We start from the raw sequence: 25,555 nt of genomic DNA on the forward strand, positions 1-25,555 counted from the left end.
CATTGATAAAGGAGACTGAGTGTACCTGCATACCCGACATCATGGCTGAGAATGTGTGTGCCCATAGTAATGAGTTTTGAAACCAATATCACTGTTGGCAGGCTGAAACAGAGCAGTGAAAGAAATGTCCCCATACCTTGCTACTGCCCAGCTGATTAAGTGCATGACATCACAGATACTGTATATGATGTATGGCTGTGTGTGTGTGGCTATCCTGATATTTGTGTGTATGCTTGTATATAATCTTGCGTGTGATGTGTGTATGTTTGCTTGTGTGTGCATGCATCGCGCATTGACTGGTCGCTAAATAATAACGTATTGTGTGTGCACGTTGCTTGCTTGCTTGCATGCATGTCTGTTTCAGGTGGATGATAAGAGGCAGGATGTGTCTGTTTGTGAGCTTGGGGACTCATCACTGGAGGCTCAGCTACAGACTGAAAGAGAGGCTCTGGACAGGAAAGAGAAAGAGGTAATGTATTGTTCTTGTGGGGGTTTCTTTCTTTCACATGTTTGGAAGGGAATTTCTAAGTAGCCAGTCCAGCACTGTGTCAAAGCTAGCCAGCAAAAACCTTAATTGGTTATCACCTCCCCTGATGATTTACATAAGTTAGACCATTCCTCTACTTGTTGCAACCCTTTGCCTGCCATCTTTCACTTCGCCTCAAATCACGCTCCTACAATAGCCAATGATGGACACAAGACAGGTCCCACTTAGATTTCAAGTCCCCTGTTCATGTGTCGATGCCCTGGTCCTCAGTTAGATGGATAAGAACACACAACACTCCAGCTTGACTCCCCCCTTTCCCCTCCTCCCTTCCAGATCAGTAACCTGGAGGAGCAGCTGGAGCAGTTCCGGGAGGAGCTGGAGAACAAGAGTGATGAGGTGCAGCAGCTCGACATGCAGTTGGAGATCCAGAGGAAGGAGCTGAGCACCCAGCAGAAAGACCTGGAGACCAAGGACCACCTGCTCCAGGTAATCGGCCAACACAGCTAGGCTAGCATGTACAGTTGAAGTTGGAAGTTTACACACACCTTAGCCAAAAACAAAATGGCCACAACTTTGGAAGTATGCTTGGGGTCATTGTCCATTTGGAAGACCCATTTGCGACCAAGCTTTAACTTCCTGACCGATGTCTTGAGATGTTGCTTCAATATATCCACATACTTTTCCTACCTCATGATGCCATCTATTTTGTGAAGTGCATCAGTCCCTCCTGCAGCAAAGCACCCCCACAACATGATGCTGCCACCCCCATGCTTCACGTTTGGGATGGTGTTCTTCGGCTTTTTTTACCTCCAAACATAACGATGGTCAATATGGCCAAATAGTTATATTTGTTTCATCAGACCAGAGGACATTTCTCCAAAAGGTACGTTTTTTTTGTCCCCATGTGCAGGTGAAAACCGTAGTCTGCCTTTTTTATGGCGGTTTTGGAGCAGTGGCTTCTTCCTTGCTGAGCGGCCTTTCAGGTGATGTTGATATTTTACTGTGGGATAGATACGTATGTACCTGTTTCTTCCAGCATCTTCACAAGGTCCTTTGCTGCTGTTCTGGGATTGATTTGCAATTTTCACACCAAAGTACGTTAATTTCTAGGAGACAGAACGCGTCTCCTTCCTGAGCGGTATGACAGCTGCGTGGTCCCATGCTGTTTATACTTGCATACTATTGTTTGTACAGATGAATGTGATACTTCAGGCATTTGGACATTTCTCCCAAGGATGAACCAGACTTGTGGAGGTCTACAATTTTGTTTCTAAGATGTTTTTTTCTTCTTGGCTGATTTATTTTGATTTTCCCATAATGTCAAGCAAAGAGGCACTCAGTTTGAAGGTAGGCCTTGAAATACATCCACGGGTTCACCTCCAATTGACTCTATTGATGTCAATTAGAGTATCAGAAGCTTCTAAAGCCATGACATTATTTTCTGGAATTTTCCAAGCTGTTTGAAGGCACAGTCAACTTAGTGTATGTAAACTTCTGGCCCACTGGAATTGTGATACAGTGAATTATAAATGAAGTAATCTGTCTGTAAACAATTGTTGGAAAAATAACTTGTGTCATGCACGAAGTAGATGTTCTAACCGACTTGCCAAAACTATAGTTTGTTAACAAGAAATTTGTGGAGTGGTTGAAAAACAAGTGTTAATGACTCCAACCTTAGTGTATGTAAACTTCCAACTTCAACTGTAGGTAGCCTTAGCCCCCCACACAGCTAGGCTAGCATGTAGGTAGCCTTAGCCCCCCACACAGCTAGGCTAGCATGTACAGTGGGGCAAAAAAAGTATATTGTCAGCCACCAATTGTGCAAGTTCTCCAACTTAAAAAGATGAGAGAGGCCTGTAATTTTCATCATAGGTACACTTCAACTATGACAGACAAAATGAGAAAAAAAATCCAGAAAATCACATTGTAGGATTTTTAATTTATTTATTTGCAAATTATGGTGGAAAATAAGTAAGCTAGCATGTAGGTAGCCTTAGCCACCCACACAGCTAAGCTAGCATGTAGGTAGCCTTAGCCACCCACACAGCTAAGCTAGCATGTAGGTAGCCTTAGCCACCCACACAGCTAGGTTAGCATGTAGGTAGCCTTAGCCACCCACACAGCTAGGTTAGCATGTAGGTAGCCTTAGCCACCACATAACCAAGCTAGTATGTAGGCAGCCTGGGCCACTACGCTAGGCTAGCATGTAGGTAGCCTGGCCCACAACGCTAGGATAGCATGTTGACAGCCTAGCTGTGGCTAAGCTGTCAACATTTAGATATGCCAGACAGTTAGACTAGCAGCAACCAGGTAACACAACACAACAAATAGCCACGAAAAAGGCTAACATTTACTATAGGTAATCCTTAATCCAACAAGGTTGACACGTGGTTTCCATCTGCTAAACAAAGCCACATTAGCCAAAGCAACAAATGTGGGACCTGTTAGGCTAATATGGTAGTAGTGATAGGTAGTATCCCCACCCTAAAGATAAACAAATCCCCCATAAATGTTCCTTCCCTATTGTCTTAGTCCCAGTTTATTAAGGGTGATTTTTGTTTTGTGTTGAAAGCCAGCAGATTATAATCTCCGAACATATGATACATTTTTGAAGGTGATGGAGGAGAAGGACAGGGAAATAGCCCTTCTTAATGAGCAGATGGCTAAGCTTCAACACACGGAATCAGCCCCTGATAACAAGGTAACCCCATATACATATATGTTACAGACAGACCATTTGATATTCTGTCCACGTATATGTATATCTCTGTGATAGTGGATCAGTGTGTGTGTTGTGTGACAGCCGTTTATTTTATTTTTTATTTTTGTTTTGACTTAACCTACTATTTTAGGTTTTGATAAGTTCCCATGCTCTGTTGTCTTGTGATATATGGTTTTTATGTTGGCTTACTAAACAGCTGAGAACACTTGAAACACCCTAGAAATGTCCAACAAATCAGAATTTGTTCCTGAAGTACCGTTGTTACCTGATTGAGTTTCAACCATAGATAATATATCACAAAAATGTTATCAATATTAACTATCTTGCCATGGCACAACTCTCTCAGAGGTTTACCAGAAAGCGTGAGCCAGTCTTTTTCCTCCACATCTTCGTCCTTATACCTACATTCGCTGCTCCATCCTTCCCTTCAGGAAATCAATGCGAGGGACGAACTACTGTGGGAGCTGGAGTCCCAGGTGGAGTGCATGCGGAGCGAGCAGCAGCGCCTGAAGAAGAACAGCGAGGAGGAGCTGGAGCAGCTAAACGCCGTCATCGACAAGCTCCAGGAGGAGCTAGCCAACATCGAGCGGAAGCAATCCTCAGAGACGGACGAGGAGCTCAAGGGCCAGGTGGAGAGCCAGGTCGGAGGTCCCAGCAAGGAGGAGTACGACGAAATGAAGCAAAAGATGGACTTGGCCACCCAAGAGCTGGACACCATCAAAGCAGAGCAATGCATGCTCCTGGAGAGGTACCGGTGCTTGCAGGAGAGCAGGCTAGCATTAGCCGAATCGGAAAAGGAGCAGTCGGACGACACCGCGATGGAGCTGCAAGATGCCCTCACGGAGAAGACTGCAGAATTCTTGGTGGTGCAGGCTCAGATCCAGGCGCTGGAGCAGAGCGCCACCTCCAGGTTGGAGGAGCTGAGCCTCCGCATCCAGGAACTTGAAGCCTGTGTCAGAGAAAGGGATTCTGAACTGATCCGCTGCCGGTTCCTGGTGGAGCGTGCCCAGGAGGACGCCGACGAGCTCCAGCGCAAGGTCCAGGATCTGGAGGACAATCTGAGGGAGAGGGTGGCGGCCGCGCTTGTCAGCCAGGCCCAACTGGGCGCCATCCAGCAACAGTTGCATCAATCGCAGGAGTCCAAGGGCCAGAGAACCAAAGAATTCGGCCACCAGGATCCCCAGGGACAGATGGAGGTACCGGACTTTGGGTTTGCAGGAACATCCCGAGCAGCGGAGATCCAAGGAGCCAAACAGAGCCCCACGGGGAAGGTGGTCCTCCTGACGGAGAAGCTCCGCGAGCTGGAGGTGGGACTGAGTGGCATACAGAAGGACCAGGAGCTGCAGAAGCAGCTGCTCTCCAGTTCCGAGGAGGAGGTGTTGGAGTACGAGAAGAGGCTGGTCATGCTCATGGATTTGCTCAATCAGATGAGGACGACCAAGCCTGGTGGATACCAGAGAACGTTTCTGGCCGAAGAGGTAGGACTTATCTCCCATAGGCAATAAGTTAAGGCTAAAGTTAAGTTAGCTCTAGCCTGCACTGCCTCCTATAAATTCACTTTTTAGGTGTTAGAGTTAGCCTGTAGTACTTCCCATCGATGAGTGGATTACCTGTAGCCTACACTGCCTGTAATGTTTTTCACAGTTTAATTGCTGACAAGCTGCTATCTCTTTGAACTCTGAACCAGACTCCATCTTCTGGAGAAAACGAGCCGGCTGTATCTGGGATGATACAGGAACTACAGGAGGTCAAAGACGAGGCTTCAGCCACCAAAGCACAGCTCAGCAGTTACAGGGAGAACAGCAATAAACTCCAGCAGGAGCTCAAGGTATGTAATAGCACACTCAACTCCCATGTTTGATTAGTGCTCTATTCAACTTGTTGCTTGAAAGGGAGTTACAATTATCACATATTTTCCTTTTTTAGGCAAAAGAGGTTGCAATAGCAAAGCTTCAAGAAGACCTTCAAAGGGTAAGAAACAAAGGGAGTTGTTCATTGTGTCTGTGTCTCCGTTTACCATAGGCACAGACACAATACAATTCTACTGCCTCAGTGTTGCTAAAGTACTGCGATACTTTCTTGTTCTTGACATTCCCTTCAATTCATTGTCTTGAAATCCAAATTCTAACATCTAACACTTCTACCTTTGACAGCAGGTGTCATTGGGAGGCGGTGAGGCCAAGGTGTCTGAGCTCCATCGGCAGCTGAAGGAGGTCAAAGAGGAGGCCGCTGCCACCAAAGAGGAGCTCAGCAGCTACAGGGAACGCTGTGACAAACTACAGGAGCTGCTACAGGTATGAACACAGTCCCAATCAACCAGTGTTCAGCAGGGCAAAGAACTATGGGAGTCGCAGTCTTCGGGTGCCAAAATCAATTGTCAATTTTATTAACTGTCCATTTTGTGTGGATAACTGTACATTTAAAAATGTTGATCAAATGGGAAGTTGTATGTTTGTAGTCTTTTCAGTGATTAACCAATCCGACCATTTAAATATTTTTTTGTACCGAAGGAGAGAGAGATGACCATAGCACATATCAAGGGAGAACTCCACCAGGTAAGTGTATATTGCTGCATGGAAGAATATTCCAACTTTAGTCAACAATATGGAAAAATATCTATTGGCATATCTTCACTTCTGTATCGATGTTGGTGTCTCCGAACTTTACAGGCCTCATCGGAAGGTGACAGTGCCACCTCGTCTAAACTTCTCCAAGAGCTCCAGGAGGTCCGAGAAGAGGCAGCTGCTACCAAAGAAAACCTGAACAGCTTCAGGGAGTGCAGCGATAAACTCCAGAACGAACTCCAAGTCCGTGACCTGTCCATTTCACAGCTTCAAGAAGAGCTCCAACAGCTCAGAATAGCCTTGGCGAAAACCACAGAGTCACCGTCACCACTATTGCCACTATCACCATCTCAGTCTCCCTCACCCCAGCAGCAGCAGCCGGTACCAGCCTCCAATCCGAAAAAGAAAGGAGTCAAATCGCAAGACCACCGCCATGGAGCCAAGGGAAAAATGGCCGCCACTGCCAAAGACAAACCATCACTCTCCAGGAAGATCTCTGCCGCGGAGAACCAAACGTCCTCCGACAAATCGTTTGGTCTTAATGTATCTCAACGTCTGCCTCGTACAGATGCTGGCACCCAGACGGAGACCTTTTCCTCCCAGACATCTGACCAGCCCAGGTCTGTGTCAGAGGAAGAGGTGGAGGAGATGATCGGGGAGTACCAGGAGAAGATCGTACAGATGCAGGAGCTGCACGCGGCAGAGATCCTGGACATGGAGGCCCGGCACATCGCAGAGAGCGAGGCCCTGAAGAAGGATGCTCAGATGCTGGAGGAGGAGTGTAGGGCTCTCAAGACCGTCATCGAGAAGCTGCAACGCTCTCATGAGGTGAGTTCATTGGGTGACATCTCAGCAGACCTGAGTTGTGTTCATTAGGCACAAAACAGAAGTGAGTAACAGAACAAAAGTCTACCCGCAAGCTTGTTTTCATTTTCTGTTGCAGAACCCGGTTTCGGTCTGTTTTCTTTCATTTGGTGCTTAATAAACATGACCGAGATGATGAGCTTGACATTTTTATGGGGGAGTGGGGAGGTAAAGGAACTCAAACTCTTCTGTGTTCTGACCTGGTTTCATGCCCTCCAGGCCCCCTCATCGAGACCAGAGCGTCCCGCAGGATCGCAATTTAAAGACGGCTACACCAGTGGTAAGTTGTTGTAGTGTCACACATTGCACCTCCATGCCAAATGTGAGCCTCAATGCTATTCAATGCTATGCCAAGTTTCTCTCAAGAGGTTGCATGCTTTCCCTAGTAATCGCAATACCTTAGGCGATGTAACACCTTCACAATCAATGCATAAATATGTATACAATACATTATCAACAAACACAGCATTTTACGAGTCATGGTGTGTGTCTTTTGAGTTGATGCATATGTTTGCTAGTGTTTGACGAAGGATGCTTTGCATGATTTGAGAAAATGTTATTTTTCATGCCTATTCAAAGAAAGAGTTTTTTGCTTCCATTGGTATGCAATGTTAACCTTGTGTGTACCCTATTGCAGACAGCAGTTCTGAATGGAGTCAGCGGACAGGTTATGACCTGCCTAATCTGCAGCAGGAGTTCAGGACCACGCCAGAGGGAGCCAGGATAGAGACAGACGAAGCCCTGCCTGACAGAATTAAGGTACAAGAACTGCATTTGGAAATGTAAAGTTAAGCATGTTTTTGTATGCCAATCTGTGTATTGGTGTAGATGTCTAGTTTGCACATGGTTTAATGTTTATGAGATGTATCTCTGTACATGTGTCCCCTCCAGAACCTGCTCCGCGAGGTGCACCAGGAGGGTATGCAGGTGCTATCCCTGTCGGAGCTGCCAATCCCAGAGGGCGAGGCTGACCCAGCCAGCCTGATCCACCATGCTCAGGGCTGGCCCAAAGAGAGAGGGGCCTTGCTGGCCACTGTGGAGTCCCTCAAGGCCCTCATTGCCCAGATGCAGACACACAGCAGGGAAACACAGGTACAGTACTGGTAGCATCTGTACTGTGTAGCGTGGATACTTTGTACTAGTAGCCTCACTTAAATACCGTAGGGGTTTTGTTGGTCTCAGTTTAACCCCCAAGGTTGATGTCTGTGTCCCTGTTAAAATCGAATCAGCATAATAAATCCCCCCGAAAACATCAGTTTAAGTTAGAGATATTTGTCGCACTTCTGCATCTGCATGAAAGGTGACAAAGCTAGAGCGGTGTTTGTCAGACCATGAGACATTATGCTCTACGACCCCCACAAGCATCTTGGGACTCGTCTGAAGTTGGTACAGCTGATCTACCAACTTCTGTCTGTAGCGTCCGAAGAGTTTGGGCTCTAGGAAACACACAGGCCTCACAAGACTCGTCTGAAGGTCCCAGTTTGAAAAATAATTGTGGAAATATATATGGAGACACTTTAGTGACAAAAATAAGAGGTTAAATACATGTAATAAATAAATAAAAAACATGTATGTATACATAACAAATGTTTCCTGATCTTTCTTATATCTTTGAGATCTAGGATAGACCCTTTGGAAGTTTAGTGAATCTGTTATTCAATGCGTTTGTCTGGGCTAATAGCAGTAAGGCCAAATAAATATTTTCATAAAATACTTTTTTTGGTACTTCAAGGGGTCTTAAAATTCAAAATAAAATAGCAAAATTATCCTTGGTATGACCTTCTTAAAACAATTCCATTAAGCTTAGTAGAACCCCCCCTCCCCTGGCTTAGACAGGGCTAAGACTTTGATGGGTTCAGTGAAACACAGCTTTTAAGGCTTAATTAAGCCTTCAGAAACCCTTTTTCCCCCTCATTGTCTGTAAATATGCATGTCTATGTGCTTGTGTATGTTCAGACTCCAGGTAGTGCGGACTGGCGTGGAGAGCTGCTGGGGGCAGTGCAGCAGGTGTTTGTGAGGGAGCGGAGTGTGCTGAAGAGCACCCTCTATGCCCGTCTGGACCAGCTGGACACTAGTGACGCTGTCATCCACCTCAACCATCTGGAACACAGGCTAGCTGAGCAGGTTACTGAAAAACTATGTACACTTTAGCTTAACTTCTGGCTAACCTTAGCATTAGCCTCAACTAGCTGGAGCACATGCTAGCTGAGCAGGTAGCTAACAAACACTTAACACTCAGGTTAGCCTTAGACATTACCTGTTTATCTTGGTATTAGTCTATTAGCTAGCTGGAGTGTGGGATATAGCCAACAGGTAATTAAGAAATATAGAGCAGTTTTAGTCTAGAGTCTATTTCTCCACTTTGTAGGAAAACTTGGTGGTTATATGCATTGTTTTTAAGTTCCAAGGCTAAACTGTGTCTGTGTGTAAATCTACAGGATGCCCATCACAGGGATGCCATGGGGATACTGCAGGCTGCAGACAGAAGCAGTTTGCTGACAGAGGTCCGGCAGCTCCGGGTCCAGCTACAACAAATCCAAGCCCAGGAGCCTGGCAGATCCAATCAAGGTCTGTAGTCTGGCCCTCCAATTGCTTCTCGTGCTGTGTGGGTGGGTGGTAAGGATACATAGGGATGATTGATGAACGTGTGGGGGCTGGATGGATGGATAAATTCATTGATTTTTTGATTGAGTAATATCTATAGTAAATTGTCTTAGATGAGGTCACAGTTATTCAACTCAATGCAACCAATTTAATTAATCTAAAAAGGACAAACAGCAGCTGATTCTAATGTCTTGCATGTTGTTTTGTCTGGCTGCTTGTCCCACTCAGGTGTTCAGCCCAGTGTGTCGCCTGGTATTGAGCAGCAGAGGGAGAGAGGAGCCCCTCAGGCTGGTTTGTGTGGCGTTCAGGAGCCCCCCACACTGCAGCAGGCTGACAGGGCTCTGCTGGAGGAGCTGAAGGGAGAGCTGTCCCAGACCAAACTAGAGCTGGAGACCACGCTCCAGGCCCAGCAAAAACACCTGAAGGAGCTGGACACAGTCAGGTAAGGTTTTAATGCACGCTCACACAAACACACACCATCAGTGTCTTAGTTTGATACATAAAAGAGCAGAACATTCTCAGGTAAGACTATTTAGAGATGTACAGAAACAAACATCGACTTACACTCACCTTCCCAGCATTGGTATTGCATACACATCTAGTTTACCTTCCTAGTTGCTGTTGGATGGATCCAGACCGGTGTCTTTTTTTCTAGAATGGAGGTGTCACAGAAGGCTGCTGAGGTGGACACCCTGACGGACAGACTGGCAGACGAACAGAAGAAGGCCAGAGAGATGCAGTGGGCCTTCGAGAAGGAGAAGTGTAAATCTGACAAGAAAGAGGAGCTGGAGAGCGAGGAGCTGGAGGTAAGACAGTTTTTAGGGGAGGTAGTAGACAGGTGTCCCAGTGTAATTTCACACGTCTTCACTTTACTGTGTTTGACTTAAATGCAGTGTTTCACTGATGTGTTCACCTTAGTCACTGGAGTAGGTCTACTCATGTTTTTCACACTTTGTATTTACACCCCTTCCCTCCAGGATCTAAAACTGGCCCTGGAGGAGCAGCAGAGTCACGTAGCCCAGCTGACCTCAGCCCTAGACCAGGAGCGCCAGTCCACCTCCCAGCTTTCCGTCCAGGTCGAACAGGAGCGCGCCATACTGCAGACCCAGGCCTCGCAGCTCCACATCCAACTAGAGTCAGAGCGAGCCCGGACCCAGGAGCTGAGTAGCGCCCTGGGGAGAGAGAAGGAGCTCCGCCAGCACAGCTCCTCCTGGAGTGAAAGCCCAGAGAGGAAGAGGGCTGAGAGTGGGGAGGATGAAGTGGTGGGAGGGGCGATGTCATCCGAAGCTCTTCTGGAGGGACTGCGGAGGGAGATGGACAAGAAGCATGCTCAGGTGGGCTGTTTGTTTGTTTGTAGCTGAAGCAGATGCACACACACACACACACACACACACACACACGTACATTCACACTAGTTTACTTACAATAAGTCTTATGATGCAATGAAGGGGGCTGTACTTTTACCGGTTGGTTCTTCACCGTGTCTTTCTCACTCAAACACCCACAGCCACACACGGCCCCCAAGCGCCGCCTTCCATTACAACTGTTGTATTTTCAAATCCAAACAACGAAGTCTCAACCCCCCAGGATTTTTCTTCTGGATGAGAGAACCAATCAAGTCCGCACAATTTCTGAGCGTTAACAAACGGCCTCCTGTCCAGATCAGTGAGTCACAGCTCTTTCACGCTGTGTGGTCGCATCAGCCAGGCTGCTATCAATGCCCTGCACACAGGAGATTCACAGAAAGTGCTTGCGAAAATATTGGTTTGGCATTATGACCAGTTATGTCATGTGATTCTGCACCCCTACTAAATTGTGCCACCCTATTGGCTTATCAGGTGGTGCATCTGCTTTCTTCAAATTGTCATGACAACATTACATAGGCATTACTATTATAGTAACAATAGTTACCTCCACTTCTGCATTCCCACGAAATCCTGTGACCTCCTATTTATTCCCTCTTCAGGTGGTTAGTCTGCTGGACGAGGTGGAGGCCCAGAAGCTGGAGGCTGTGGGACGGGAACAGGAGCTGACCTCGGCAGCTCAGAGGTCATGCCAGGATCATGAGGCTCTTCGTGAGGCAAGGGGCCAGCTGGAAAGCCTGGGGGAGCAGGCGCGGGATGCCATGGCGCAGCTGGTGAGAGAGGTGCAGCAGGGGAAGCGACTGGAGCAAGAGAAGGAGATGCTGCAGGAGAAAGTGGTCCGGCTGGGAGAGATGAGAGGGGGGGAGACGGTCGGGAGCGGGACGCAGCAGCAGCCTGATAACCAAAACGTGGGTCACATTCCTATATCCTACATTCATACACTTTGAATGAACCAAATACAGCGCTTTTGAATCAGATGGTACAATTGAAATGCATGTTATAGAAAAATCCAATAGTAATATTGTATTGTTTTCTTAGCTATTGGTACTACAATATATTGCGATTATTAAGCTCTTGTTGTTAGAACCCGGCTATGTATGATAAAATAATCACACTAAAAAATCAAATCAAATCTAATTTTATTTGTCACATACACATGGTTAGCAGATGTTAATGCGAGTGTAGCGAAATGCTTGTGCTTCTAGTTCCGACAATGCAGTAATAACCAACAAGTAATCTAACTAACAATTCCAAAACTACTGTCTTATACACAGTGTAAGGGGATAAAGAATATGTACATAAGGATATATGAATGAGTGATGGTACAGAGCAGCATAGGCAAGATACAGTAGATGGTATCGAGTACAGTATATACATATGAGATGAGTATGTAAACAAAGTGGCTAGTGATACATGTATTACATAAGGATGCAGTCGATGATATAGAGTACAGTATATACGTATGCATATGAGATGAATAATGTAGGGTAAGTAACATTATATAAGGTAGCATTGTTTATATATTTACATCATTTCCCATCAATTCCCATTATTAAAGTGGCTGGAGTTGAGTCAGTGTCAGTGTGTTGGCAGCAGCCACTCAATGTTAGTGGTGGCTGTTTAACAGTCTGATGGCCTTGAGATAGAAGCTGTTTTTCAGTCTCTCGGTCCCAGCTTTGATGCACCTCGCCTTCTGGATGATAGCGGGGTGAACAGGCAGTGGCTCGGGTGGTTGATGTCCTTGATGATCTTTATGGCCTTCCTGTAACATCGGGTGGTGTAGGTGTCCTGGAGGGCAGGTAGTTTGCCCCCGGTGATGCGTTGTGCAGACCTCACTACCCTCTGGAGAGCCTTACGGTTGAGGGCGGAGCAGTTGCCGTACCAGGCGGTGATACAGCCCGCCAGGATGCTCTCGATTGTGCATCTGTAGAAGTTTGTGAGTGCTTTCGGTGACAAGCCGAATTTCTTCAGCCTCCTGAGGTTGAAGAGGCGCTGCTGCGCCTTCTTCACGATGCTGTCTGTGTGAGTGGACCAATTCAGTTTGTCTGTGATGTGTATGCCGAGGAACTTAAAACTTGCTACCCTCTCCACTACTGTTCCATCGATGTGGATAGGGGGGTGTTCCCTCTGCTGTTTCCTGAAGTCCACAATCATCTCCTTAGTTTTGTTGACGTTGAGTGTGAGGTTATTTTCCTGACACCACACTCCGAGTGCCCTCACCTCCTCCCTGTAGGCCATCTCGTCGTTGTTGGTAATCGAGCCTACCACTGTTGTGTCGTCCGCAAACTTGATGATTGAGTTGGAGGCGTGCGTGGCCACGCAGTCGTGGGTGAACAGGGAGTACAGGAGAGGGCTCAGAACGCACCCTTGTGGGGCCCCAGTGTTGAGGATCAGCGGGGAGGAGATGTTGTTGCCTACCCTCACCACCTGGGGGCGGCCCGTCAGGAAGTCCAGTACCCAGTTGCACAGGGCGGGGTCGAGACCCAGGGTCTCGAGCTTGATGACGAGCTTGGAGGGTACTATGGTGTTGAATGCCGAGCTGTAGTCGATGAACAGCATTCTCACATAGGTATTCCTCTTGTCCAGATGGGTTAGGGCAGTGTGCAGTGTGGTTGAGATTGCATCGTCTGTGGACCTATTTGGGCGGTAAGCAAATTGGAGTGGGTCTAGGGTGTCAGGTAGGGTGGAGGTGATATGGTCCTTGACTAGTCTCTCAAAGCACTTCATGATGACGGATGTGAGTGCTACGGGCGGTAGTCGTTTAGCTCAGTTACCTTAGCTTTCTTGGGAACAGGAACAATGGTGACCCTCTTGAAGCATGTGGGAACAGCAGACTGGTATAGGGATTGATTGAATATGTCCGTAAACACACCGGCCAGCTGGTCTGCGCATGCTCTGAGGGCGCGGCTGGGGATGCCGTCTGGGCCTGCAGCCTTGCGAGGGTTAACACGTTTAAATGTCTTACTCACCTCGGCTGCAGTGAAGGAGAGACCGCATGTTTTCATTGCAGGCCGTGTCAGTGGCACTGTATTGTCCTCAAAGCGGGCAAAAAGTTATTTAGTCTGCCTGGGAGCAAGACATCCTGGTCCGTGACTGGGCTGGATTTCTTCCTGTAGTCCGTGATTGACTGTAGACCCTGCCACATGCCTCTTGTGTCTGAGCCGTTGAATTGAGATTCTACTTTGTCTCTGTACTGACGCTTAGCTTGTTTAATAGCCTTGCGGAGGGAATAGCTGCACTGTTTGTATTCAGTCATGTTACCAGACACCTTGCCCTGATTAAAAGCAGTGGTTCGCGCTTTCAGTTTCACACGAATGCTGCCATCAATCCACGGTTTCTGGTTAGGGAATGTTTTAATCGTTGCTATGGGAACGACATCTTCAACGCACGTTCTAATGAACTCACACACCGAATCAGCGTATTCGTCAATGTTGTTATCTGACGCAATACGAAACATCTCCCAGTCCACGTGATGGAAGCAGTCTTGGAGTGTGGAGTCAGCTTGGTCAGACCAGCGTTGAACAGACCTCAGCGTGGGAGCCTCTTGTTTTAGTTTCTGTCTGTAGGCAGGGATCAACAAAATGGAGTCGTGGTCAGCTTTTCCGAAAGGGGGGCGGGGCAGGGCCTTATATGCATCGCGGAAGTTAGAGTAACAATGATCCAAGGTCTTTCCACCCCTGGTTGCGCAATCGATATGCTGATCAAATTTAGGGAGTCTTGTTTTCAGATTAGCCTTGTTAAAATCCCCAGCTACAATGAATGCAGCCTCCGGATAAATCGTTTCCAGGAGTATTGAGTACCGGACACAGACAATACAGAAGTATGTTGACATCCCTTCAAATTAGTTGATTTGGCTATTTCAGCCACACCCATTGCTGACAGGTGTATAAAATCGAGCACACACCATGCAATCCATATACAATCATTGGCAGTAGAATGACCTTACTGAAAAGCTCAGTAACTTTCAATGTGGCACCATCATCGGATGCCACTTTTCCAACAATTCAGTTCGGATATTTGCCCTGCTAGAGCTGCCCCGGTCAATTGTAAGTGCTGTTATTGTGAAGTGGAAACGTCTAGGAGCAACAACATGAAGTGGTCAGCCACACAAGCTCACAGGAAGGGACCACCGAATGCTGAAGCGTGTAAAAATCATCTGTCCTCGGTTGCAACAATCACTACCGAGTTCCAAACTGCCTCTGGAAGCAATGTCAGCACAATAACTGTTCGTCGGGAGCTTCATGAAATGGCCCAAGCAGCCGCACACAAGCCTAAGATCACCATGCGAAATGCCAAGCGTCGGCTGGAGTGGTGTAAAGCTCGCTGCTATTGGACTCTGGAGCAGTGGAAACGCGTTCTCTGGAGTAATGAATCACACGTCACTTCTGACTAATCTGGGTTTGGCGGATGTCAGCAGAAGGCTACCTGCCCGAATGCATAGTGCCAACTGTAAAGTTTAGTTAAGTCGGAATAATGGTCGAGGGCTGCAAAGGTGGGACCAACTACATATTAATGCCCATGATTTTGGAATGAGATGTTCAACGAGCAGGTGTCCACATACCTTTGTCCATGTAGTGTAATAATGTTAAGGTGGAGCTGTTTTATGCTCAGCAACATAATTATAATGTATTATAATCCACAATTATGGCCATTTGAGAGTCTGTTGGTCATAAGTTATTTAAACTCTACTATGCTATGTGTCTTCTGAGCTGAAACTTTTCTGTACCGTGTCTGTGCCAGCAGCAGGCTGTGTGGCGAGGCATTCCCACTGACCGGACCAGAGACTGGGTGTTCCAGCAGAAGCCTGGCAAGATGCTTACTATCGAATCCAGCGCACCTTCCCTCCTTGAGTTCACTGGGACAGGGGTCAACCTCGCCCCCCACCATAACCCAAAACACTCAGACAAGGTCTTGGGCAAACTGCAGCTCATCGCAGCCAAGATCCGAACCATGGTCAGCAAGGGCTCTGGCAGGTATCTCACAATTACTTAACAACTTTGTCTCAACACATTTGTACATGTTATATACATCCGTTCAACTTCTCATTGAAGTGAACCGATCCATATGTGCAGGTGTAGATTGATGTTGTGTGGATTAATCCATATATGTGTGTATGTACAGGCTGACTTCGGAGGTGGACAGTGAAGGGCTGTCGTGGCTGCAGACCAATATTGATGAGGTCATCACTATGCTGCAGCAGTCTCCAGCACTCCCCTTGGTCCCTGAGGTGAGATGGCACTTCAGACTACTTTGATTAGATTGTTGTTTATTGTCCTACAAAAATATCTTAGCACAGCTCACACATTATATACATAAACCACATAGAAAACCCAACAAGAAACAAACCTTGGTCTTAGTCAGACTTAAATAGTATCCCCCTGCCCAACACCTGCACATATAGGAGTAAGCTATTCCATTTCAGTGGCTACTGAGTACTGACATTTCTTCTCTGCTGTGTCTACAGAGCACCGCCCTGCTGGCGGGAGGCCAGTCCAGCTCCCTGACAGAGCGGCTGCTGAGGCAGAATGCGGAGCTCACTGGCTTCGTCAGCCGTCTGACAGAGGAGAAGAACGATCTGCGCAACCAGGTCCTCCGCCTGGAAGATGAGCTTCGACGCTACCGCCAGGCTGGTCTGGGATCAGGGGACAGCGTGAGTTACAATACTAGATCTAATGCAATTCAGGGCTGGTGACGGGTCTGGGATCAGTACAATAATAGTCTAATACTATACAGGTCCAGTGGCAGGGTGGGAATCTACAGATGGGACAGAGAGAGTACAATACTGGATTGCAGAAGCACCTAGAAATGGCAGAGAAGTAAAAATGTGTGGAGACATTGCGTTAATTTGCACCACCCCAACATCACTCCTCTCTACCTCTATCCCTCCCTCCAGTCCAGCAGGAGAGGCCGTGTGGACAAGCAGCATGAGGCGGCCAGCCTTCTGTTCTCATCGGAGCGCGAGTCCTGGACCAGGGAGAGGAGCCGGCTGGAGAAGGGCCTGCGTCTAGCCCAGGCCGAGGTGACCCGAATGAGGGCAGAGATCAGGACAGAGTCCCTCAGAGACATGACCGGACCGGATACAGACAACGCCACACTGAAGGTGAGCTTAAAGCTGCCCTGCATCTCTCCATAACACTCACCTCTTTACAAATTGACCACTTTTCCACTCTTTGTCAGAGTTGAATAGAAAATATATTGTTGCACATCTATAAAACCCACTTAACTTACACTATTACAACACTCCTCTCTCTCTCTTCTGTTCCCCTTCTCTAGAGGATGTATGGCAAGTACCTGCGCTCCGAGAGTTTCCGCAAGGCCCTCATCTACCAGAAGAAGTACCTGCTGCTGCTGCTCGGCGGCTTCCAGGAGTGTGAGGAAGCCACGCTGTCGCTTATTGCTCGCATGGGCGGCCGGCCCTCCCACTGCAGCCTGGAGTCCCCGACGCAGCACCGCCGCGGGCTGACGCGCTTCCGCTCGGCTGTCCGCGTCTCCATCGCCCTCTCCAGGTAAAAAATGGGAACTGAAGTGGTAGGATGATGTTGCAACTGTTAGGAAGAGGCTATGGTATAGCTAATACTTATGATATATGTACTCTAATGGTCCTCTATCCCATCTTTTTGAATCAAACTGTTCTGTTCTTTCAGAATGCGTTTCCTGGTCAAGCGATGGCATAAAGCTACGGGGATGAGGTCCATAACATCTGGCAATGTTGTGAACAGAAACGGTCTGGGACAGTCACCAGGTATGGAAATCACATTCCCTCACACTAACCCCAACACAAAGAAAATGAACTGGGAATGAACTGGTTATTGAGTTAAATGGTAAAGAACCAAGCTCTGCTAACCTAGGCTTACACACTTGTAATCAATTAAGTGCTGATTGGTCAGGTGGTCCACATGGCTAGCTAATCTAAATAAATAACCTGAATATTCTAAAGTGCCAGGTTCAAACAAAAGCAGAAAATTAATAATTACCTTTTCATTGGTATTCAAAGTTGTCCTGCTGACTCATTAATCTGGTTTTGTGAGAGAAAAACCACACAGAGGACTGACAACTGCTTATCTTCCTCTTCAGGTATCGAGATGAGGACAGACTCACCCTACCTGCATCCAGGGAGTGTGGAGGTGTACGGGGAAATCAGAGGGGCCAGCAGGGGGCGCACTGGACGAGACTCCCCCAGTTCCGCCCTTTCCTCTGCACAACACAGGTTCCACATGGCTGGGGACCCTCTGACCTGCTCTCACCTCCAGAACTACGACCCTGACCGAGCGCTCACCGACTACATCTCCAGACTGGAGGCCCTGCAGAGGAGACTGGGGAGCGTGCAATCAGGTAACACACACACACACACACTTCCAACCATACTACCTCATACGATCTAATGTTAAATAATGTAATGCCATAAGCAGAAATTGCCCTCTCATTCAATCACTCCACAAAATATGTGCAGATGATGCTTCCAATGTTCTTGTCAAGAGTTAAGTCTTGGGATCTAAACAACTTCATTTTTCCCTTCCTAGGTTCTTCTTCATATGCTCAAATGCACTTTGGAATAAGAAGATAGAAGTCTATAATTTACATTGAAACTGTCTTGAAGAAACTGTTGCCTTTTCTTGTGCTGAGCTTTGGTATTTTGTATCATTCTGCTGTGTACAGTATATATCTATATATATTACGTGGGGACCAAGAACAATTTTTTGTGTGTGGACATCTTATAATCAGGCTTTTTGTCGCCAGCACTTGAAACAGCTTCTATGTTTTGTAAACTTTGGTCTGCCTCTTTGTTGTGGATAAACACAATCACGTTAAATGTATATTTGTGGAATGCTAATTTAAACAAAAAACATTGATTAACTTAATTTATACTGTGTGGGTGGAAGAATATGTAGTGCAGGCTTTGCTGGAAAACTCCAGTCCTGGAGACGTACCGGGTGGGTGTGCAGGTCTTTGCTCCAGCCCAGCTCTAACACACCTGATTAAAGTAACCGTGGTTTCTTAAATGGAAGACCATGATTGGTTGATTTATTGGAAATTGTTGTTAGTGCCGGGCTGGCACGCCCAGTAGCTCTCCAAGACGGGAATTAGGAGAACTCTTGACGTGGAGAATGTTTGACTTTACTGTTGAGGAGGCTGCTACAGGATCTATATACACTACACTGTGTTTTATTAGAATGGTTTCTTGGACAGACTACAATTTGTAGAAGACATATTTTTGTAAAGGTAGGAACTTTGAATTTTCTGGGTATTTTGTTAGAAATGTAATTAAAGATGCATTTTAACACTTGAAATATGTGGTCGCACTGTTTTTTCAATTCAGCATCACTGACACACAATCAGATTTTACAAGTACACATGTAATTAGTTCTACCTGTTGTAAAACAAAATAAAACTTCAGCTAAAATGTGAATCTGGTATGGGGGAAATGTACGGTCAATGCAATTATGGTGTGAAGACAAATTGGACATGATTTCGACTCCTGGAATTCACATGGCATCATCTCAGATATAATTTGTATTCAAAAGGTGAAAATGTTCACAAAATTAGGCTTCAAACAGTAAAATCAATCTAAATAAAATGGAGTAATAATTTTCCATCATCAAGGCACTACATTGGTCAAACTACACTATGACCTCCCAACATTCCCACGTCGTGTTTATTAGGGCACACAACAGAAAATGTGTCTTTTGTTAAGCAAGTGCAGGTTGTCCCTCCCCGTTTAAAGTCCTTGGTCTTTGTTTGACCCAGCCTAGGTCCTCTATCTTTGTACAATTATGAATGGACAGTACATACAAAGTCAGTGATGGTCGGTTTGATCACTGATCTCTATGAAGCAATGGATAAGGATCAGTGGTTTTAATATTTCTCACAGCTCTAGAAAAGGCAGTGCTTAAGTGCTTTTTTACTCCAGTAATATTCATTCTTACAGTAGTATTTTCACTCCTACACAGTGGACTCCATATCACATTTCAGACAGTGGAAGCTTGAAAGCTATATGCATTACCATGACATTTTGAAATAGAACGGCCAAAAGCTGAGGCCAGGTTCCAGATCGGTTTGTGTTGTATAGCCAAATCCTATGGTAGTTGGACTATATCTGGGATCAGGCTACAAAAGATGAGCTTTTGATGAATAAACTAACTGATTCAGTTTAGGCTTACATCAATGGTGGCTGGTGTCCCTTTAAATCAGAGGACGGGCTCATAGTAATGGCTGGAACTGAACAAGTGGAATGGTATCCCATCAAACAAGTGGTTTCCATGTGTTTGACACTAATCCATTCCAGCCATTACTATGAGCCGTCCTCCCCTCACCAGCCTCCTGTGGCTTACAATACATTCTAGCAAATTAAAAACACAGCAAACATAAGGTGGGGGCAACAAAAAGTAAAGTGAATTAGATTTTCAGACAGAACTCTGCGTTAATTTGAACAGTTCCTCAATTCAAGTACAAGAATGTTCTCTAAATAAAACTGTTAAAGGTAAGGTTGTTGGGGCAAATCTGAAATGGCTCCCTATTTCCTATATAGTGCACTACTTTTGTCCAGAGCCTTATGAGAGCCAGCCCTATGAGGCTATGGCCAAAAGTAGTACCATATAGACTAGGAAACCATTTTGGACAAAGCCTTGCTCTTTTCGCTGCTGTGTTTTTGCGCTCAGTGTCTCTTAGTGTTGTCTCCTCTTGTATCTGATGACGGGGTTGTGTGGGGTGTGGATCATGGTTGTGTAGTTGATTGTGGGGAAGTAACCATCGACCAGGTTGAACTCGTAAAGGCGCAGCATGGTAGACCAGATGGTCTTGATCTGAACGTAGGCAAAGTTCTCCCCGATGCAGCGGTGACGGCCTAGAAGACAGTGAACATCGGTGTTTTTGTTTTTTTTGTCATGGAAATGAGGGTCTAATCTGAAACTTTGTGGCATGAGACAGCTTGGAATGGGAGTAAAGTTTATTTATTGAGCAAGAGCCCCACCTACTGACAATTTTACGGATCAAAATGCATACTGCATGAAAGATGTTTCCCCTACCATTGTGTACATGCTTTGACACTTCTGTTTCCTCTTAAAGACGGGAGATCACCTGACGTATAAGATGCTAATAGGGATGAAAAAACAACTAAATATTCTTACCTGCACCAAAGGGCACATAGGCAAATTTCTCCCCTGCAGCAGGGTTGTCGTTAAGGTAGCGGTCAGGCCTAAACTCCATCCTCTCTGTCCAGGTGTCCTGCAGACGGTGGTTGACTGTCGGGGACACACATACCTGGTGACCAGCTGGGATGGTGTAGCCTGCTACAGTCTGGGAGTGGATTGAAGCAAAGGGTCAGGGTTGGTCAATAGTCACTCACCTATTGTACACACATGCATTTAGCTGGATTCCATTTCAATGTAAATAAATAAATATATGGACAATTTACATTATTCCCATGTCTCTCTGTTAAATTCAGTGTCTAAAACGTTTTTTCAATTAACTGCTATTCTAATGGATTTGTAAAATCTCTTGACAAAAGGAATGACTTAATGGGTATTCGTTAACTTCCCAACAAATAATGATATTGAGCTTACCTGAGGAGAGCGTGCCATTCTCATCATGGTCATGATGGGTGGACGGAGTCGGAGGGTCTCTTTCAAACAGCGATCCAACAAAGTCAGGTCCTTCAGCTGATGTATGAACAAGAGAACAGGTAAGTAAAAGACCATGTCAAATATTTAAATGATAAAAACTGTCCAAATGAAAAGCTGAACTTGTGGGTTTAGCAGTCTAGAAAAAAGGTTCTAAACTGAAGTTGCTTACATACAATATAAAATTACCCAGTTTAAATAGAATATGGTCAATAAACGGATCTAAATAAGTTTCAACAAAATAATTCAGAAAGATGTATGTACCTATATTTAATATAATGGATTGAATATAGTCAACACTTGTAAGGCAGTATAAGAACATAATTCATATTTTCAACAACAAAGCTGTAGTGTAGTCTTATGACCATTTACGTGCAGTTGGTAATATGCCAGTTATGGATTCTGACCTGGTCAAAGTTGAGTGGGGGCAAGTCTTCTCCACATGCAGTTTTCTGTTCAGCATAGCAGCGGTCCTGTAGGGCCTTATCTTTGCAAGGAAGAAGCCCAACCAGGAACTAGTAGTGGAAGATGTGTGCTGTCCGGCCAGGAGTAGACCAATCAGCATGCCCGCTATCTCATCATCATTTAGGGGCCGCCCATCTCTTAAAAAGGGCAAAAATGGTTAGGATTGAATCAGTCTGAAATGGTACAACAGTTGTAGAACACCTTTAAACCAAATATCCATTCACTTCAGTTATGTTGGGAGGCATGGAGGCATATACTTGTACCACATGTAGTAATACTGGCATCTGTTCCACTTATGTCTTACTTGTAGGTGGCATCTATGAGGGTCTGCAGCATATCGTCCACTTTCTCTCCAGAGCTTCTGCGTTTCTGGGTGACCTTGTAGAAGATGTTCTTGATCTCCCTGTGTGCTCTGTCCCGTCGTCTGTACAAAAATGACAACCTGTTTTTTCCTGCCTTATAGAAATAAGATATTCTCATATTGCAATTACAGAATGAATACAATAATAATTAAGTCCAACTCCAGTAAGGTAGAGATTCAAAAGCTGTATTATATGAAATAAGTTATTGTAAAGTGAATGCAATTTATTACTGCATGTTTTATAAACAAAATAGGTAGCACTTTGAGCACTAAAATATATTAAGTATACTTTACAGCAGTACTGTATTCTTACCTTTTCATATGCATTCTCCAGAAATTCAATGGGACTTTTCCCAAATGCTATGGCATGACCCAGAAATGGAATGCTAGAAGGTATGTATGGTGGGTATTTCTGAGAAAATAAAAACATTAATTTAGTTACAAAAATAAAATACACAAGCCAAATGATTTTGTGATTTTGGACAATATGCAATGGGCTATGACTGCGCCGTGATGCTGTAACATTCACTGTAGCAGACCTAATAATAATGTAATATATACTGTAACTCAATTGATTTATTCTTCATGTACATACCTTGTGTTCTTCTGAAGAAGATTGTGACTGTTTGAGCACCAGTTTAGAAATATATCCCAACGTTAGGGTGATCACAGACACTGCAAGGACCACTGATGTCAAGTTGTCACTCATTTTCCCGACTGTATTTTCTATTAGCATACTACTAACTTGATATAAATGCATAGCCATTGTTACGTCTTATGTTTCTTTAAAAATGTTGTAAAATATTGTAGGCTACTGCGCCAGGCTCCTTGAATTTGCAACAAATCTGTTACCCGGTTGTGGTGTCGCGAAGGCCCCAGGTTGTGGTGTCCAGAAGGCCCCAGGCTATTAGTATTCGCAGAAAATAGTGTTCCCCAGTGCTCAGTAAAATCCCTCTTTAGTCCAAAGGCATAGTTTCATCCATTGTCATTATAGCACTAAATGAAATTACGTGACAGATTGTATTGTTTCCTTGCCATCTCCACCTGTAGATGTGAAGTTAGTCGTGCCCCGCCTAACAAATAAAGCTATTTCATTTGCTAGGTGCTGTGTGTCCGTCAAATAAACTCCACGCTCCGCAGGTGCCTTCCTGCACTCTGGTTGGCTATCACTACCTAAACTGATGTCTGGCTATATGATGTCACTGCCCCAATAGGAGAATCACATTGGTTGAACTACATACAGCGTAGAATAGGTATAGATGTAGCTACTGTAGTCACTAAAGGGTGTCAAATTCAATCGATTTTTTTAGACCAGTGAACGTTACAAAGCAATATGCCTAGATGTAGGCTATGTTTGTGTAGGTTACTGTTATGATTTTGAATGATTATAATTGATTTTGTAATCCATCAATAACCACTTTCACACAATGTTGATGCATATCCAATTGCATTTATTCTCATGGTCAAACAATAATCAATACTTTGGTATGGATTCACTTGGTAAATGTACATTTATGAAAAACAAATGACTCCTCTCACTTTCCAACTTCACAATGTCATGAACTGTCATGAAGGCGTACCTCTATTCATATAGCACATTTGGCATAGTGTATTCATTGTCTCCTGGCTTTGGCATATATCTTGATGGCCTGGACCTGAGAGTAGAGTGTGTATAGGCCTACCAAGATCAGAGTCCTCACAAGTTGGTCAGCTATGACAGATGCCTTCTGGTCACTATGGAATAAGTCTATCCACAGAGTCAGGGCCTGCATGGTTTTTTCCTTCTGGGATGCCCTACACACACAAAGTAATCAAATTGAGTGTCAAATCAAATTGAGTGATTCCATTTCCTATCAATTCCTTGATTGTAATTGGACACTGAAATGAAATTGAGGAACATTATCACTGAAATTCTATGCCAAATTAGAGGTTTATAGGATGATTCAAGTCATACCGTTTATTCTCTTTGGACTTAAACTCCTCAGTGTGTATCTTACGTCATTGCCCTGTAAGTTATTGGCCAGAGACCGGAAAGCCTTTTGCAAGATGTGCTCTATAGCAAAATAACAAAGTTGCAACAATACCTCACTTGCTAAGCATACAGTACACAACAATACAATTTGAATATGAAATGTACTGTGGAATGCTTGTGTATTATCCCCACTGTTCTCAGGAATCCGATGCTCTCAGGAATCTGCTACCCTACGTTGTCTGAGAAGTCCAGTTCTTTCAAACATCTTAGTTTCGACAAGGTCTTTGGCAGTGTGGTTAGCTGTCCAGAAGACACACAGATGAGAAACTTTTGAGGAAAACCTTAGCTCTGATATCTGTCCAAAATATTAATGAATTGTATTTTAGCTGTAATGGTTGGTGCAAAAAAGTTATCTTAATTTATGCTCACTATAGCTTACCTTGATGCCTCTTCTGTGGCAGATTTTCAACTTTTCAAGTGATCTCAGATCACTGGTGTATCGGCAAAAACAGACTTACCCCCACCGCGACGTCCCCCAAAGGCTAACTTGCTAGCCCCGGTCTACTAACTGCTATCCCCTGCTAACTGCTTGCTTGCCTGCCCCGGTCTGCTAATTGCTAGCCCCTGCTAACTGCTTGCTTGCTAACCCGGTCTGCTAACTGCTAGCTTGTTTAGCCCCGGCCTACTAACTGTTAGCATCGGCCTGCTAACTGTCTGAATCGCCATGTTCCCAGTCAGCCCAACCACTCACTGGACCCATATGTTCACTTGGCTATGCATGCCTCTCTCTAATATCAATATGCCTCGCCCATTACTGTCCAGGTTAGTGATTGTGGTCTTATTTTACTGTAGAGCCTCTAGCCCTGCTCAATAGGCCTTAACCAACCATGTTGTTCCACCTCCTACATATACGATGACATCACCTGGTTTAAACATCTCTAGAGACTATATCTCTCTCATCATTACTCAATGCCTAGATTTACCTCCAATGTACTCACATCCTACCTTACCTTTGTCTGTACACTATGTCTTTAATCTATGCTATCGTGCCCAGAAACCTGCTCCCTTTACTCTCTTCCGAACGTGCTAGACGGCCAGTTCATATATTATTTACTCACTGCTTTAGCACACTCTGCCAACCTGGATGTCTTAGTCGTGTCTGAATCCTGGCTTAGGAAAACCACCAAAAACCTTGAAATCTCCATCGCTAACTATAGCATTTTCCGTCAAGATAAAACTGCCAAAGGGGTCGGTGTTGCAATCTACTGCAAAGAAAGCCTGCAGAGTTCTGTACCCAAACAATTCGAGCTTCTACTAAAAATTAACCTTTCCAGAAACAAGTCTCTCACTGTTGCCGCTTGCAATAGACCTCCCTCTGCCCCCAGCTGTGCCCTCGACACCATATGTGAATTGATTGCCCCCCATCTATCTTCTGAGCTCGTGCTACTAGGTGACATAAACTGGGACATGCTTAACACCCCAGCCATCCTACAATCCAAGCTTGATGCCCTCAATCTCACACAAATTATCAATGAA

The 25,555-nt window shown here is 45.3% G+C and overlaps 2 protein-coding genes across 6 annotated transcripts in view; one reads left to right on the forward strand and one right to left on the reverse strand.

The window, feature by feature from the left end:
• LOC112229706 (A-kinase anchor protein 9) overlaps positions 1 to 18,893 on the forward strand; it is a 133,562-nt gene extending 114,669 nt beyond the window's left edge. For 4 of the 5 annotated variants that reach the window (XM_042310054.1, XM_024395693.2, XM_042310055.1 and 1 more), the window contains 26 exons: positions 365 to 469; positions 821 to 973; positions 3,102 to 3,188; positions 3,641 to 4,687; positions 4,897 to 5,037; positions 5,136 to 5,180; positions 5,363 to 5,503; positions 5,720 to 5,764; positions 5,879 to 6,601; positions 6,857 to 6,917; positions 7,275 to 7,396; positions 7,529 to 7,729; positions 8,594 to 8,761; positions 9,076 to 9,205; positions 9,470 to 9,683; positions 9,897 to 10,047; positions 10,219 to 10,575; positions 11,208 to 11,513; positions 15,349 to 15,578; positions 15,727 to 15,832; positions 16,070 to 16,255; positions 16,499 to 16,705; positions 16,879 to 17,111; positions 17,250 to 17,347; positions 17,680 to 17,937; positions 18,126 to 18,893. In XM_042310054.1, the coding sequence (XP_042165988.1) occupies positions 365 to 469; positions 821 to 973; positions 3,102 to 3,188; positions 3,641 to 4,687; positions 4,897 to 5,037; positions 5,136 to 5,180; positions 5,363 to 5,503; positions 5,720 to 5,764; positions 5,879 to 6,601; positions 6,857 to 6,917; positions 7,275 to 7,396; positions 7,529 to 7,729; positions 8,594 to 8,761; positions 9,076 to 9,205; positions 9,470 to 9,683; positions 9,897 to 10,047; positions 10,219 to 10,575; positions 11,208 to 11,513; positions 15,349 to 15,578; positions 15,727 to 15,832; positions 16,070 to 16,255; positions 16,499 to 16,705; positions 16,879 to 17,111; positions 17,250 to 17,347; positions 17,680 to 17,937; positions 18,126 to 18,169 (5,559 nt within the window). In that variant the 3' untranslated portion in view covers positions 18,170 to 18,893. The remainder of the gene's footprint in view (positions 1 to 364; positions 470 to 820; positions 974 to 3,101; positions 3,189 to 3,640; positions 4,688 to 4,896; positions 5,038 to 5,135; positions 5,181 to 5,362; positions 5,504 to 5,719; positions 5,765 to 5,878; positions 6,602 to 6,856; positions 6,918 to 7,274; positions 7,397 to 7,528; positions 7,730 to 8,593; positions 8,762 to 9,075; positions 9,206 to 9,469; positions 9,684 to 9,896; positions 10,048 to 10,218; positions 10,576 to 11,207; positions 11,514 to 15,348; positions 15,579 to 15,726; positions 15,833 to 16,069; positions 16,256 to 16,498; positions 16,706 to 16,878; positions 17,112 to 17,249; positions 17,348 to 17,679; positions 17,938 to 18,125) is intronic. The other variant, XM_042310056.1, reaches the window with a different exon arrangement.
• A 552-nt stretch (positions 18,894 to 19,445) lies between these two features.
• On the reverse strand, positions 19,446 to 24,611 carry LOC112229702 (lanosterol 14-alpha demethylase-like). The gene is given in 9 exon segments (XM_042310058.1): positions 19,446 to 20,446; positions 20,730 to 20,898; positions 21,165 to 21,260; positions 21,629 to 21,714; positions 21,717 to 21,823; positions 21,991 to 22,110; positions 22,361 to 22,459; positions 22,643 to 24,319; positions 24,459 to 24,611. Coding segments are annotated over 7 exon segments (771 nt in total). The 5' UTR covers positions 22,375 to 22,459; positions 22,643 to 24,319; positions 24,459 to 24,611; the 3' UTR covers positions 19,446 to 20,267.
• Positions 24,612 to 25,555: the final 944 nt, after the last annotated feature.

Source organism: Oncorhynchus tshawytscha, linkage group LG31 (genome assembly GCF_018296145.1).
Source record: "Oncorhynchus tshawytscha isolate Ot180627B linkage group LG31, Otsh_v2.0, whole genome shotgun sequence".
NCBI lineage: Eukaryota > Metazoa > Chordata > Actinopteri > Salmoniformes > Salmonidae > Oncorhynchus > Oncorhynchus tshawytscha.